Genomic DNA, 14,785 nt, shown 5'->3' on the forward strand with positions numbered 1-14,785 from the left:
CTCTAAGCTATGTTTAATTAGCCTGTAAGCAAATGCTCATTTGTAACTTGCAGTGTAACGCAGAACTAAATGTTCACTGAGAGCAAAGGGAAATTACACTGAAGGTACATTCGCACAAATATAGCTGGCTGCCTCCTGACAGACTTTGCCTTCTTATTAATATCCTAGAAAATATTAAGAAATGTGTCACACTGTACAAATGGTTAGAAATATACATTCTCCAGCCTTGGAGCTGAACGCAGTACTTTCCTGCCAGCTCCGGCTCACAAGCACTCCAGTCCCTGCGGATGCTAGTCTCTCAGAAGATGAAAGATCTGGATTATGTTTTTCATCTGTTTAGTAAAAAACAAAACACAGGGGGAAAAAAAAACAGACTAGGATGCGAATCATGAAGGATAAGGATGCTCAAAGATAAACAAAAAGTATAAACAACATTTTCACCAAAGAGCATTAGAAACATTAGTGGGATCCGCTTTCAGGAATAAAACCCAACCTCAGTGCCTCCCATGAAACACACAGAGGATGAAATTAATTCTTAAATATATTTAGAATCTTTTAAATGCTACAAGCAGAATGACATTAGCTGCAAACATAACAAGGACATTTTTCAGTCCAACATTATTTGAGTCAGCCTGTCAGAGGACACCCGTTTGACAAGGCTGTAACACAAGAGCCAAGGCTCAGTCCCACTTGGACAGGCTCTATATCGCTTTGCCAAGCTAGACAGCATGTTAAAGAAAAAAGTTCAAAGGTCAGCCATGAAAAACATCCACAGAACAAAGCAGCACGGAACACAGGAAAATACTCTGAGTGCAGTAAATTCGAGGCTTTCCATGTATGATTAGGTGTTGCTGTTCCTGTAACGTTAGCTTTCAACTCGATGTCTAACGGAGAGGAGGGTAATCCTTACATATCCAATGTCTATTTCTTGTCAAGGTGCTCCACAAATCATTTGCAAGGTGTGCTACAGTACTGCAAGCAATTTATCCTCCTATATGTATTTAAAACTCTTAAAAACAACACTAATCTGGAGTTCGGGACAAATTAGTAAAGAATATTCTTAATCTGAAGCATAATAGGTATCTTTCAATGCTAAAACTGTGTACCTCTCTTATCACAGACAACATCTAGTTTGGTTAAGGTCAACTGAGTATTTGGGGAATGGGAAAGGCTGCCAACATCTGTAAAGGTATTTATAAGGTCTGGAAATACTGTGGTTTGTTCGCTTTCTGTGGATTTTAGTAGGCAATAGGGAAAATAAGTGTGACCAGCAACAGTATGACAAGTTACTTAGGAGTAATTAGCTGCTCTTAACAGCTTGCAGGCAAGGACAAGCTCAAAAATGACTCACAGAAGCCCGAGGGCAAATTGTCTGTAAAAATTTAATCTCGCTTTTCTGCTACCAGAATGTTGTTGCTTTGCTTAGAATATTCTTTTCTGTAATCCTTTGCACCTCACTTGTTGATTTCTTTTTTTTTTAAGTAATAATTTTTCCTTAGGGATGGATTGTTCCTATTCTTGTTGCCTATTTTGGCAAGATAGTGGGAAACATGATTTTGGAAGGTGAACGACATGGTGAGCAGAGAAACGTGTGCAAGACTACCCCACAGTAACTTAAGCTTCCCCTGTGGCTGCAGGGCACAGACATTGAAGGCAATGAAGTTGTTTCCTCGTGCCCAGCCCCTCCAGGACTGTTGAGCATGCTTCAGTATGCCTGACCATAGCTTTTGAAATGCCTTTTCTGGAGGCAAATACGAGGTGCAGGGGTCGACGATATGCCTAGATTTCTGGAAGCACCTCACGCACTGCTGACATTGCATGCGTGCAGTGGAGAGCGGTGTCGAAACCATCCATTGTGAACGGGTACGTGCCATACCTATGTATCCCCAAAAAGATGAGCAGTTTCTCCCTCTGGCCAGACAGGAGGTCTGGGCAGATAAAAGGGGGGGGCTGGAAAGATCGGGATGCTTTAAAGTGGCATCTGTTTGGTGAGGAACAAATGACGATTTTAAAACTCTTACCCACCTTCACCCCCTCCCGCCACAAAAATTCAAGGGACGTTTTTTGTTTTGCTGTTGATGAAATTTCGCTTAAGTCTGCTGGGGTAAAGTAGTGTTATCCACTTCACCCAGAAACATTCTCTGCTCAGCATGGGATCTCATATCCCAACTCCCAGCTGATGGTTAATCCATTTTGCTTCCAAGCACTACTCATTTCCCCCTCAGCAACAGGAGAAAAAACAAACACTTATGCTTCATGCCATCATGAAGACGTTTCCAACTCTTGCTTCCTGAAATGCAGCAGAGGAAACCAGCTCCAGTAACCCTGGCAGCAGCAGGATTCATCATTGGAGGGAATAAGCAGTCCTAATGCCAGCGGAGAAACATGACATGTAGCTTTTGCGAATCGATGATGGCTTGCCTTTTAACAAGTTCAGATTTAACCTGCTTTTATGTACATTTTGTAAATGATGTTCAGATTACAGCCAGGCTGAAGCAAAGACTGAAGGTACTTACGTTAATTAAACAAAATCACTTTTTAGAACAGCAATTCTGCACTCCTATTAGGAGAAAGAATAATACAGTAAGAATTTGATAGTTAGATTTTGATTATTGGAGACCATAAATCAAGAGAGCAAAGAATTGAAACTTGTCCCACAATGATTTAATTAACTCAACGGTATTCTTCTAATGCAAAAATGTTATTAAATTCCATCTAACATCCCCTCCATTTAGGAAATGGAACAAAAACATACATGCAAGCTTTGGAGGAATGCATAAACATCCAATTACCACACCAATGAACTCACAAGTTCATTCTTCCTCTGCGCGTCCACACACAAACACCGCCTAAGTGAAGACAGAAGTTTCAAACAGATTTCCATTTGAAATGTGGGCACACTTCACTGTCCAGGTAATTACTGCAAGCCTAAATAACCTTCTTTCCTGCTGAGAATGAACATTACTACTAATACTTATGCAACTGCCCTTCTGATGGTTTGGAAGTGAACACGCTGAACGCTGGCTCTGCCTATTGACTCTAGAAGTGGATGCCAACAAGCAAGCAAAAAATTGGGCGTCTTCCCAGCCCTGCACTACGTGTGTCCGCAGTATCCACACCAGGAGATCACGTGCAGCTCGGCCGCAGGTGCCAGCCCAGTTCTGTAAGGGCTGCCTTAGGCTTCAGAAATGACTTCACAGTCAACTCATCTGCTGGTTGTTGGGAACAGCACGGTGCTGCAAGACCAGGTAGGATATGCAGCAGTGGAAAGTTGAGGGCTCTAACCTCTGAGCTGGTGCTCTCTTGCATCTGCTCTACTGGGCAGACGAGGTCCAAAAGGTTTTCATACAGGACGACTAAGGTTGACTTGAATCCACACCTTGAGTCCAGACAGCACAGAGGGCAAGGAGAGCTTAGATGCAGCGTAGCTATACCCACAATGCTGGGTCACTCCTTAAAGGCTATCATTTATGACTGATAAAGTTATGACATCTCTGATTCATCTCAGCCACTCACTTACAGTATAATTAGAATCACTCAACACAGTTCTGTGTTGTTGTTGTTTTTTTAATTCCCTACTGCACTGATGTTTATACCAAAACCTACTTCTGCCTGCCTCACTAAGCATTGGAATTTCTCTCATCTTTTTCTCGTTTGGCATCCCTGCCCATGGCAGGGGCTTGGAACTACATGGTCTTTAAGGTCTCTTCCAACCCAAGCCACGCTGTGACTCCGTAATTTTTCCCTGCCCTCTCAGCCTGAGAGCTTCTCAATTCTTTCAACTCCTGATCAAAGCAGAGGATAGCTATGCTTTATTTTCACTGTGCTATTATCAAAATACAGCAAGAGTTACGTTACTCAATAAAAAACGTGCAAGGGCACACCTAAGATGTGCATACAAAAAACCTCATGTGAACATGCCAACGCACAGCTACTACAGCCTATGCTACAGGCTGCTCAATATTTACACAAGGCAGTCCTACAGGCTAATTGCAATGGTGCCACTATACTGTAAACCATTTTTTAAGGCGGCTGCAAGCATCGCTGTGTGGCAGTGAAGTCCCTCAGGGCTGCCAGCGCAGGTCTGGGTCCAGGCAGCCCTCGCGGTGCGTCCCCCCAGCACGCAGCCGGCCTCTAGCACGCTCACGCCATGGGAGCGCTGCTTACGGGTAGAGAGCCAAAACGCTCCCGGGAGCAAGGCCAGGTTTGTGTCATTAAAAACAAACAGCAGAAAAAAAAAAAGCCCAACAAATAGCATACTCGGGGGGTTGAATGTGAGACGCTCTTCATATTTCCAGTAATTCGTGTTGGGATTACGGCTACTGTTCTGGCACTTCCCAAAAGCAAGAAGGAAGAGACGCGTTTCTTCCTACCAAGCCTCATGATACAACAGGCGCAAGGAAGAAGAAATAGTGGCTTTGGATCTGTCCTCATCCTGGTCCCTGGCAGCCTGCAAGGCCCTGGCCAAAAAGCCTACGCGCCCACGGACAGCGCTGAAGACTGGCTGCCCGCAGTGTAGTCCAGCGGGCTCATTACTCTTCAGTTATTCGTTAGTCTTATCGTCAGTAACGAGCTACTGAGACTTTCCAAACCGCATGAGCTCACTCCCTGATCTCTTCAGGAGTAATGGGACAACGCGTTCGCGTGACACAGGTCACAAGACGACAAGAAATGGGACGTCTCCTACACGTCTCATTTAGTGGTTGTCCATCGAACTTAGGTCATCTCGTTTGGGAAAGCATTACTTCACCAAATAAGAGAGAGAGATTCAAAGATGTAATTTCATCAGGGGAGGTTTAGGTTGGAAATTAGGAGGCATTTCTTCTCACAGTAGTCAGGCATTGGAATGGGTTGCCCAGGGAAGTGGTGGCGTCACCGTCCCTGGGGGTGTTCAAGGAAAGGTTGGTCGTGGTGCTTAGAGACATGGTTTAGTGGGTGACATTGGTGGTAGGGTGATGGTTGGACCAGATGATCTTGAAGGTCTCTTCCAACGTTAATGATTCTATGATTATAGAGAGATGACAGCCCTATAGCAGAGGCCTGATCTTCCTCAATTTAAACACATTAAACATGCTACGAAGTAACCTATGTGGTTTTTTTGTTTTCATTATTTTTATTTAGCTTAAAACTCTTCTTTCAAAGAAAGCTTTGAGGAAAACAACATGATATATCACAGTCATGGAAACCCATATTTTGTAGTTGGGCCAAAGGAGTGCCTGGAGCTGGACCTAAGGAATTGTCTAGGTTAATCTACTGATGGGATTTGGCCTGTTCAGAGGAAATAAAGACTTGTTGAACATCCTGCTGCCAACATCTATTTTCACCAAGTCACGTTGTTAAACATTATTTGAATAAAAGATTAAGTACAAAATTTGCTATCTGTCACATGCAAAATCTAACAGCACATGAAGTTTTCATTATTCAAAAGTTCACATATTTATGCAGCTTCTCTTTTGGAAATCAACATCCTTGTCTTCAAAACAGCCAATATAAAAGCTTTATGGGAAGAAAAATCAAAAAATGTATTGTAACATGTAATTAAAACAATTAAAACTAAGAAGTCTGTTTACAGGAGCTCCCTTGAAGGGTAACTAAATCTGGAAAAAGAATAACATTAATTCATATCCATTTGTGAGTTTAATTTGCTAGAAAAGAGTAAACAATTTTGGTACATCAAACTGCTATTTGGAAGATTGCCTGGGCTGTATAGAGGGGGGATGTGAGAAATTTGCCCTATTTTTACAGTTGAAAGCTTCATTGACTCACACAAGATACTTTAGACTAATATCCTGTGGCATCGCAGTGACCTACATGTAATTATTGCATACTTTTTCCAAAATATTTGTACACAACCAGAAATTATAACCTAAGTTACCAACCAGTTCTTAGTTTATACCAGCAACACAAAGATGGACTTCAATTAGTGGTAACCTAGCTGTCTGATGTTTTTAGCAATCTTTTAGACAAATGCTTGGTCTCGGTTTGGTATAATTTTCTGGTTATAATTTTTCTTACACAAACATATTTATTCTGTTAGGTAAATGATGTTTAAAAACTTTCAGCTGTCCTTTCTCCCCACCTGCAAGGCGTGCAGAGATTTCACGTTTGTAGGTGTGCACGCATCGTACAAACACGGACGTGGGGAAAAAGGGCCGTGCAATGCCCCATGATGTCTCCTCGAGAATTTCCTTCCTGTTCCTGCCTTCAGCTGCCCTTCCCAGAGCAGAAAGCAAGAGAGGTGAGGTGGCGGCGGAGCTCTGCTGAAGTTTCACTTGGCTGGTGGCCAGGCACTGTGGGTGAAGGCAGACGGGTGGTACTTGAAGGACAGGGAGGCACAGGGTAAAGAAAGAAACGCTTGGTCCTGCACTGGTCTCTCCAGCCGGCCTTCTCCTGCCATAGCTCATGGACAAAATTTTCTCAGTTCAACTGCTTACTTGTTACTTTATGTTTTGAAAAAGAACTTAAGAGCTTTTTGGCAGCTACTGCTCAAAGGGTCATCATTTCTCCAAACATGAGACATCTGAGTTGTCTTGCTCACCACATGAGCTGCTGATGAAATTATGATGATATGCAGTTGTGTTTTTTCTTAAGTAGTTGGTGATTGAACAGCACAGCTAGTCAGTTCTTTTCATCCCCGTGCTCACAAGCTGGCTGACCATATTACTAAAACTTCAACTGTGCTTTTACAGAACTGCCTGCCATTCACTAGAATCAGGTTGACACCTAAAATTTCTCCCTGTAAAACTTAACTCAAAATGGGCTGTTTCCATCTGCAGAATTGTAATAAAGGATCATAGCACTGAACCTCTTAGGAGATGTATCTGTTTAATTACAATTCATTTTTATGAAACGTTTGGTAACACCACTGTATTAGACATCCCCCAGACTGTGGAAGTTGCTCAATGCAGTATAGCTTTTGAAACAATCTGAAGGTTTAGAGTAATTGCTTTTCTCAGTCTTTTGCTATTAAATTGTATGTCAGTGTAATCAAGCTCCCTACATGCTTTAAAAAGTCTACAATGCTTGTTATTTGTTTTTACACAGAAGAATAAACCTGGAATGTTTTCAGTACACTTAATATTCCAGTTTTACATCCAAGACAGATATATTGATGCTTTCCATTAAACGATTGTCCCATTTGCCTACATGTGTTTTTGGTTTTGAAGAAAGACCATCACAGCACACAAGCAATGGGCAGATCAGGTGAGAGGTCTGGGCTTCACGTAGATTTGGCGTGGACTTTGCCACAGTTGCAGAAATGCCCACGTCTCCCATGGTCTTATGGTACACCCCTTGTTTCTCACTGCTCTGTGGCTTCTGGGGTGCATTCCTGTGGTCACCAGCTTTAGAAACAGCACTGGGTGCCTGTGTGGCAGCACAGCCAGAGCTGGGATACTGCTTCTTGCAGAGGTGAAACTGGTACAGTTGCCCAACAGATCTCACGGGAAGAATAAAATAAAATGATTCCCGATATGTGCACTTTTTTGAGTAAAACAAAGAAAATGGCTTGTTATTATTTTGAAACAACAACAAATACCTACTGCAAGAAAATTAAAAGTGGTTTATTACGGCTATTTTTCAGTGCTTTACTGCTTTTATAGTTCTTCGCTGGGTCAAGAAAGAATATGAAACAAATGCAGAGCAGTGCATAGGCAATGTTGCAAACTGCTTGTTGAAAAAAGTGGGGGCAACTGGATGGAAAAATATTGAAAAAGGGTCAAAAGTGTCTTAACAAGAAACATATGGCTTAAACTCCAGCTACATGAATAAAGTTTTGCATATAAGAAAAGACAACCCATTTTTTCAGCTGCAAACATAATTCAAGCTTTATGGCCTGAAAGCTCCTTTTCTGACTCATTCATTCACACATGCATCCATTCCCTATAGGTAATAATATACTGGGCAAAAGTTTTAATGTAGTAGGGCTTGAACAGAGCTTGGGTATTTCTTTATACCCAAGACTTGGCAATATGATATGCGAATTGTCATGTTCTGTGCTTGACTTGATCTTTAAGTTCCTCTAGCATAACCACTAACACTTTTATAGTTGCAGGGTTGCGTTTTAAAACTACTGAAAAGCAAAACTGAGCTGTTCCATGAGCAACAATACCAACAACACTTCATTCCTTATCAAGTCACATCAGACATCCCAGCTCCCCAGCGACCCCAGTGTTTCACACAGTCGGCAAAGAAAATACCCGCTCCATTCTGAAATCCAAGACTACATTAACTTGGGGCCCTCTCAAGTCCCCTACACAGGGGCTGACCAAAGGCAACATTTCTTTCACATCACGTGTGTTCTGAGCTTTCAGGGCTCAGCAGTGCAGGCTGCAACTGCTATTTGCCTGTTTGCTCCCAGAGGCTCAACAGGATTGAAGGGAATCAGTTCTCACTCACACCTCGCAAACCCTGTATAATCAGAACGGCTCATTCCAATCTCTAATTTTAATCCTTGTGTATAACCTGCAAGCAGAAAACCTTAAATTAAGCATCATTATGTTTAATCTTCGTTTGCATTCAATATTCTGAGTCTATAGCTTGTATGCAAGTTTTTCTTAAGAAACAGCTCATTCTCACTAGCTACCAGCCACTAAAATGTGTTGTTGCAGTCCTTTAACTAAACTCATCCTTTACTTTGTTAACCAGTACTTTATATTCCATCTGTGGACATTGATCTAAACAAAAGTGTATTCTAAAATAATATATTAGAATTCCCAAACTTTAACTTTTTTTTATTAGTAGATGAAGGTGAGAAGATGTACAAAATTTCTTAAGTTATTCATTTTTTTACTCATGACGTTCGCTAGACTCCACTGAACGGATTGAACGGAACTAGAACTGGATTAAATACAACTAATGTCCTCTGAAGAGGCTGAATATGCATATTTTTTTGCTATCCAGCAACATTTCACCACATTTAAATCTGAGGTATTAAACAAAAATAAGCTTTTTTCTTCACGAAGAAACAACTTGCTTTTTTTAATTTTTTTTACTTTTGTCCATCAATATTTTAAAGCTAGAGGATTTTTTCAGTTCTATTTATCTACTATTTCACTGAAGACAGGAAAAGAATGCCTTTCTGCCCTTCCCTTGGCATGAGACATTGTTTCTCATTTGCCTCCAATCAGCTGATAAGCTGAAATGAGCAATATACGTGCATCTACAGATGCCATTGTCGTCTCACATGCTCTAACTCCTCATCTCATCCCTTACACCTTTTACCATTACACTAGCTTGTCTGTGATTAAAAATTTCAGCAGCAAGCACAGCTGTGCTATTTAAGTATGTATTTCATTTTAGGTCTTGGAAAAGCCTGTCATAATTTATGGTCTTAAAATTAGGTAGATTTTAACAGAAAATTATTAAGTAAAATTTAGAATCTACTTTTATTCTGTCCTTATAGCCATCTTCTTACATATGTAATGCTTTGTTAACTTTTATATTTAGATACTGTTAAACCACTAGTTTCTAAATTTCATCTAAAATTGATGCACAGATGTTTTAGGTTTCTTAAGGCTTCGTAGAGCCATCTTTTGGATGGAATGGCACATTCTAGGAAAACATACAGCTGAAAAGCAAAGAATCCCTGAAACTGGGTACTATTTAGCAAGGTAAATGCATCTCCATCCGTAACCAGTTTGTCTCAGAAAGGCAGCCATCCTGTTGTTCTGTTGGCAAGAGGCAGGATACATGAGAGAATTGCCCATTATTTTCTCTCCCCGGAGTCAGATTACCGTTCTCTTGACAGAACAGCCTCTCCACTTAGCAGTTGCCGAGGACTCAGACTAAACCACGTTAAATTTCTAACTGAATGACTCTGTTTCTCTTAAGGCATTATCTGGTTATTTATCTCACTTGTGTATGTATAAGAAATACAGCAAACCCAAAGAAGATGCACTGTATCCTTCGAGAAAGCTGACAGCTATTTATGGAGATACAAAATAATGGAGAATATATGCAGGTGTACACTATGTAGCTTAACTGTCCAACCCAAACCCTTTTATCAGTCAGAGGCAGCCAAAGGAGCTACTAACAAACTAAATCAGCAGTGATACAGGATGTCACCATGGTTTTTGGTACTCCTGTGCAAATCCATTCTAACCCAACAGTCAGTGTAAGCAACATCTTTTTAAATCCCTGTGCAAGTCAGCACAGTTTACAAAAAAACTGTAAAGAATTTCACTGTAAAGGACCTGGAGAGCTACTCAGTCAGCCCTCCACGGGACAGTTCTGCTCATCCATCCCATTACAAGGAGCTGTGCCTAGTTACAGGCGCTAAGAACAGTATTTTGCTTTTTAAGCAGCTTCATGAAGAACAGCAAAACAAAGAGGCACCATGCCCTTAAAGAAAAAAGACAGCTACTTATAGAGACAATGAATTTGAAATGATTAACAGGCTATTAAGCATCTTTGTGGCACCTAGAATATGCAGTATAATATTCACAGATCCTGCTCCAACTTTAAGCCATCTAACCTGACTTCTAAATTACTAAGTCATTATGTTGGATAATGAAATTCCAAAGATATCAGGTATTACCGCTTCATTCACAACATGCACATATCTGAAATGTTCCTTTATTCTTACAACACCTTTTAAACAAAACCAAAAACTTTGAAGCCTGTTTGAAGATGTTCTCTTGCCAGTGCTGCCCTACTCACAGACAAAGTCTACGGATGTTTCTAAGTATCTGGAAACTTACTTTCTGCCTTCAAAATGGAATAGTCCACTGCTGGTTTGGACGCTAATGTATGACACAAAGGTTCGTTCCATACTCACATGCTTACTAGCAGGTTGACTCTGAGGTAAAGATCCAGGGGCCAGCACTGGAGAGCTCGCAGGGCTACAGAGTTCTGGAAATGGATTTGGTATGGCTGGCAAAGACGACGTTCTGAATTGCTGTTCTTCTTCTTGTAGACGCCTACAAACACAGAAGCATCAAGCATTAAGAAAAGCAAACTGGCATCACCAGACCTACATCTTCTAACCCACCATTCGATGTATTAATATTAAAGAAAATAAAGCAAAATCATTATTTTTCTAAGCAACTACTATACAGTTACAGCAACTGCAAGTCCAAATTAAGTAATTGCATGTGAAAAATGACTGGTCACACATCTACGCTTGTTTTGTTGCTTGTAACTTGATTACTTGCGTGAATAACCGAGGTAATTGTGCACATAAAACAAACAGAAATACTAGTCTGAACACTCTTTTGTACGCACTAGCTTACAAGCTTAAGCTCCATGTGCCAGAAAGTCAGTTAAAATCTTCAAACTGACCTAAAAGAGGACATAACTCCACTAATTTCGAGCCAAATTCCACATGGATCAGCAAGACAAAAGGTGTAGCCCAGTAAAGTAGCTAGGCTGAGGCTGAAACCAATACTGTCACCTCATTATGGTATAATATCCCATCTCTAAGCAACTCGACATTTCCTGGAGAAATGGAAGTGCAAAGGCTCACCTTGAGCAATAAACTGCAATTACACCCTCCTACCTTATGCTAGTTGTAATATTACTGTTCGAACACGTTTTACATGCATCTCCTGAGATACATCTCATTAAGTCTAACTAGGACCAACAGACTTGCAAGTTCCAGTTTGCAATACACCTGTACTGGTCATACCGACAGAAGGAAAATTAAAGACTTCCAGGCAGCACAAAGAAAGTTAGAAAAGATATAAGATCCGTTCATGACCACAGAGACAGCTTTAGGTTTTCCTACTGCTAGTGCACCAGCATTGAAGATTTACTAGATGGCTCTGGCAGATTTGCCTGCGCAGAATGCACCACCTAGTGGCAATTGTAGAAGTTTCCAAAGGCAATCAACTAACAACTATTGTACTGTAACCCTTGTATTTGAAGTTTTAAGGGATTCTCATTTAATTTATCCTCATTTTTTTCACCTTCTTCAGCCTTCTGCCTTCAGCAAGCAGAGTCTTCTTATCAGAGCTGTCTGGGACACAACTGTTGGTTTTGTCTCTAGCTACATGTCCCATTCTGGGCATGCTTGCTGTCCATGCCTATACCAGAATCGGGATGCTGATAAAATAACTAACTAACAATTCTATCCTCCAATTTAGTTGCCTTGGTATTCCATGAAAGACCCTACAGATTTGTTTTTTTGCTATATATACCAAGTTTCACCCATAACTATGGGCTATGCAAAAGACTGCCTGACCTGCTTGATAGCTACCTGAATGCACGCTTCTCTAGAGAATAAAGAATCCTGTAAGATTGTATCAGTAACTGTGTAATAGTTCTTTGTATTGCAAGTTTTGAACTATGTGTTTGCATTGACTTCCCTTATAACTGGGATTACAAAATTGAACACAATTCAAAAGGTGTTTTCTTAAAATAAGATTACACCATGCTGCACTCTGTTCTGTCTACAATGCTTCAGTGCATCATTTATTTCATTACTGAGATACACATAAAGCTTAAGATAATTATCTTAAGATAATTACAACAATCAACTATTCTGTTCAGGCTGAGGAAAAGACACAGCTGTTGTTCCCCTGTACAGGAAAGATATCTAGATAACCCTGAATAAAAGTTTTGCTGTTATTTTCTTTAATGATAAACACAATGTTCTAGGGCTGATGGAAGTGCAGTGTCTTCCAAAGAAAGTTGTTAAGTTTTGAAGTGCCAAAAACAGTTTGAATGAGTTTGACTGAGACATTTGGAAAACATGGAGAGCTATACTGCTCTACAGTGAGTTTTCTAGTACAGTGCTATTCAAGGTTACAAATGAAACCTGTAGACATGATTGCATCATTAGCTAGCGTGGTTGTATTACAGTTAGTGTATACAAGTTCGTATAGAAAAGCTGCTTGCCTTAAGAATATCATTCCTATAGGAAACACGTCAGTGTAAAGAATTAGGAGCAACCCTTTCTAGATGTCGGATTTTTCTTTTATTATTATTACCCCTCACTTCTTTTGGAGAAGTCTTTCTTAACTAGAAGAAAAAGAAACTCCAAATACATCTGCTTCAGGAAATTTACATATACATACTAACAGGAGCTCCTTTCTTCTTGCTGTTTAAAAAGATTTTAAGAACCTCAGCTTTATCTACAGACTCTCCAATAGCCACCGAGAGTATTCCAGTTTAAGCGTGAATTCAAGTCCCCATCCTGACAACAGTGAGACAACCTAAATGCTTCTCTTTTGTAATGACTACCATTATGCACTCAAGTGAACGAAAGTGCTCTAGGAAGAATGGTTAAAGAACTACAACATGTTCTTTTTTTTGTTTGTTTGTCTTGGACTTTTCAGGAAACCTCCACTAAGATATTTTTGTATATCAAAACCATCTGAATGCAACCTCATCTATATCTGTATCATTCATTATGTTGTATAAAGCCAAGAAGCTGTTAATAGGCACCACAGCTGAGAGAACAGTTTTGAAAGCTTTGGATTTATTTCCAAACACGGACATTATTTCTGAAAATTGGTACTAATGATATGCTTCTATGCATGTCTGCTACTACAGGCACATCAAACATTGACAAAAAGAGTAGAAGTGGGACATATTTGCATATTACAAAATACATGGAAAATCTATGACCTCCACCTACCTGGTAACTTGTTTTTCCTATGCAGAAGTCCAGTGTGAGACTACCAGACCCCTACTGAAGCTCATCTACTATTTCAAAATGTTGTTCTTTTAACGCTAGTTCAAGACAACTTGAACCAAATGGAGGGCAGTCCCTCATTCCTACCTGACTGCCATAATGCGCACTGGCTGAGACCGCTGCACCTTCTGCCTGGGAGACATGGGCTGCAGGGCGCTAGATCCTGAGGTTGGCAACTGACTGCGGTTAAGCTGACCGTTTTGAAGGAGTGGAGTGGTTTCTGACTGCATACTGCACGTAGAGTATAAACTTTCAAATGATGAATTCATGTCATTTACCAAAGCTTCCAGGTCCACGTCGTCATCTGAAAGACAAAATAAAAGCAGCATAATGTATCCGAAAGTCCCAGATAAAAAGTTTTGGAAGACTGAAGACAAAATTTCAGCAAACTTATCAGGTATTTCTACAGCTATATTTTTACATTGCAAATTTTTATTACAGAAAACTTATTTATTTTACATCAAAAAAAACATAGCTAGTAACTCTTACAAAAAAGCCACTGGTGATCATGTTTTATTTTGTCTTCCTCAGTAAAAAGCTATTGACTCTGAATGGAATATTTCTACTGTTGTATTTACTAATCAATCACCAATAATTTATGGGATTTTTAATAATACCAATGCTGATGTGAAACACAACTTACTGTTAAATTGACATACATTTCAAAAAGTATATCACTTACAAATATATCTCAGTTCAGATTGCCAAACAGATTGATAAACGCTGTTTGAAAGATCCAATTCTTTACAGACAAGAAAAAAGGATAGTGTTGCACAAGTCAATCGGTGAAGGATTTACACCTCTGTTGTACAAGTGGGAAAGCTGTCATTATAATTTCCTAAAATGCCCTCGTCTGCGTGTCTGCCTTTTTTTGAGATAAAGTATTTTGAAGGGCAATGCTAAGGTTTTTTTTTTGTTTTGTTTTGGTTTTTTTGTTTTTTGTTTTTATCATCCCAATGACTTTATAGGAAGTTTTGCATGCTTACTCCTGTAATGCAATAAAGACCCCTGCCTTAAGGAGCATAATGTAAATCAACCAGGGATGTGGTGCAACTGGCTGGAAGAACATCAGTCCCTAAAATGGGCACCATCCCTTCTGCATATGCCTTCTTACCTTAAGATAACTCATGTTCATTCGTTCCTCCTTAA

The 14,785-nt window shown here is 40.1% G+C and overlaps 1 protein-coding gene across 7 annotated transcripts in view; it reads right to left on the bottom strand.

The window, feature by feature from the left end:
• Positions 1–14,785, bottom strand: part of GRB10 (growth factor receptor bound protein 10) — a 151,379-nt gene that overhangs the window by 46,682 nt on the left and 89,912 nt on the right. For all 7 annotated transcript variants that reach the window (XR_010829538.1, XM_066992597.1, XM_066992592.1 and 4 more), the window contains 2 exons: positions 13,724–13,940; positions 10,778–10,919 (listed from right to left, as the gene is read on the bottom strand). Coding sequence is in view for 6 of the 7 variants with exons in the window: in XM_066992592.1 (XP_066848693.1) it covers positions 10,778–10,919; positions 13,724–13,940 (359 nt within the window). In the remaining variant the exon portion in view is untranslated. The remainder of the gene's footprint in view (positions 1–10,777; positions 10,920–13,723; positions 13,941–14,785) is intronic.

This window comes from Anser cygnoides, chromosome 2 (genome assembly GCF_040182565.1).
Source record: "Anser cygnoides isolate HZ-2024a breed goose chromosome 2, Taihu_goose_T2T_genome, whole genome shotgun sequence".
Classification (NCBI taxonomy): Eukaryota; Metazoa; Chordata; class Aves; order Anseriformes; family Anatidae; genus Anser; species Anser cygnoides.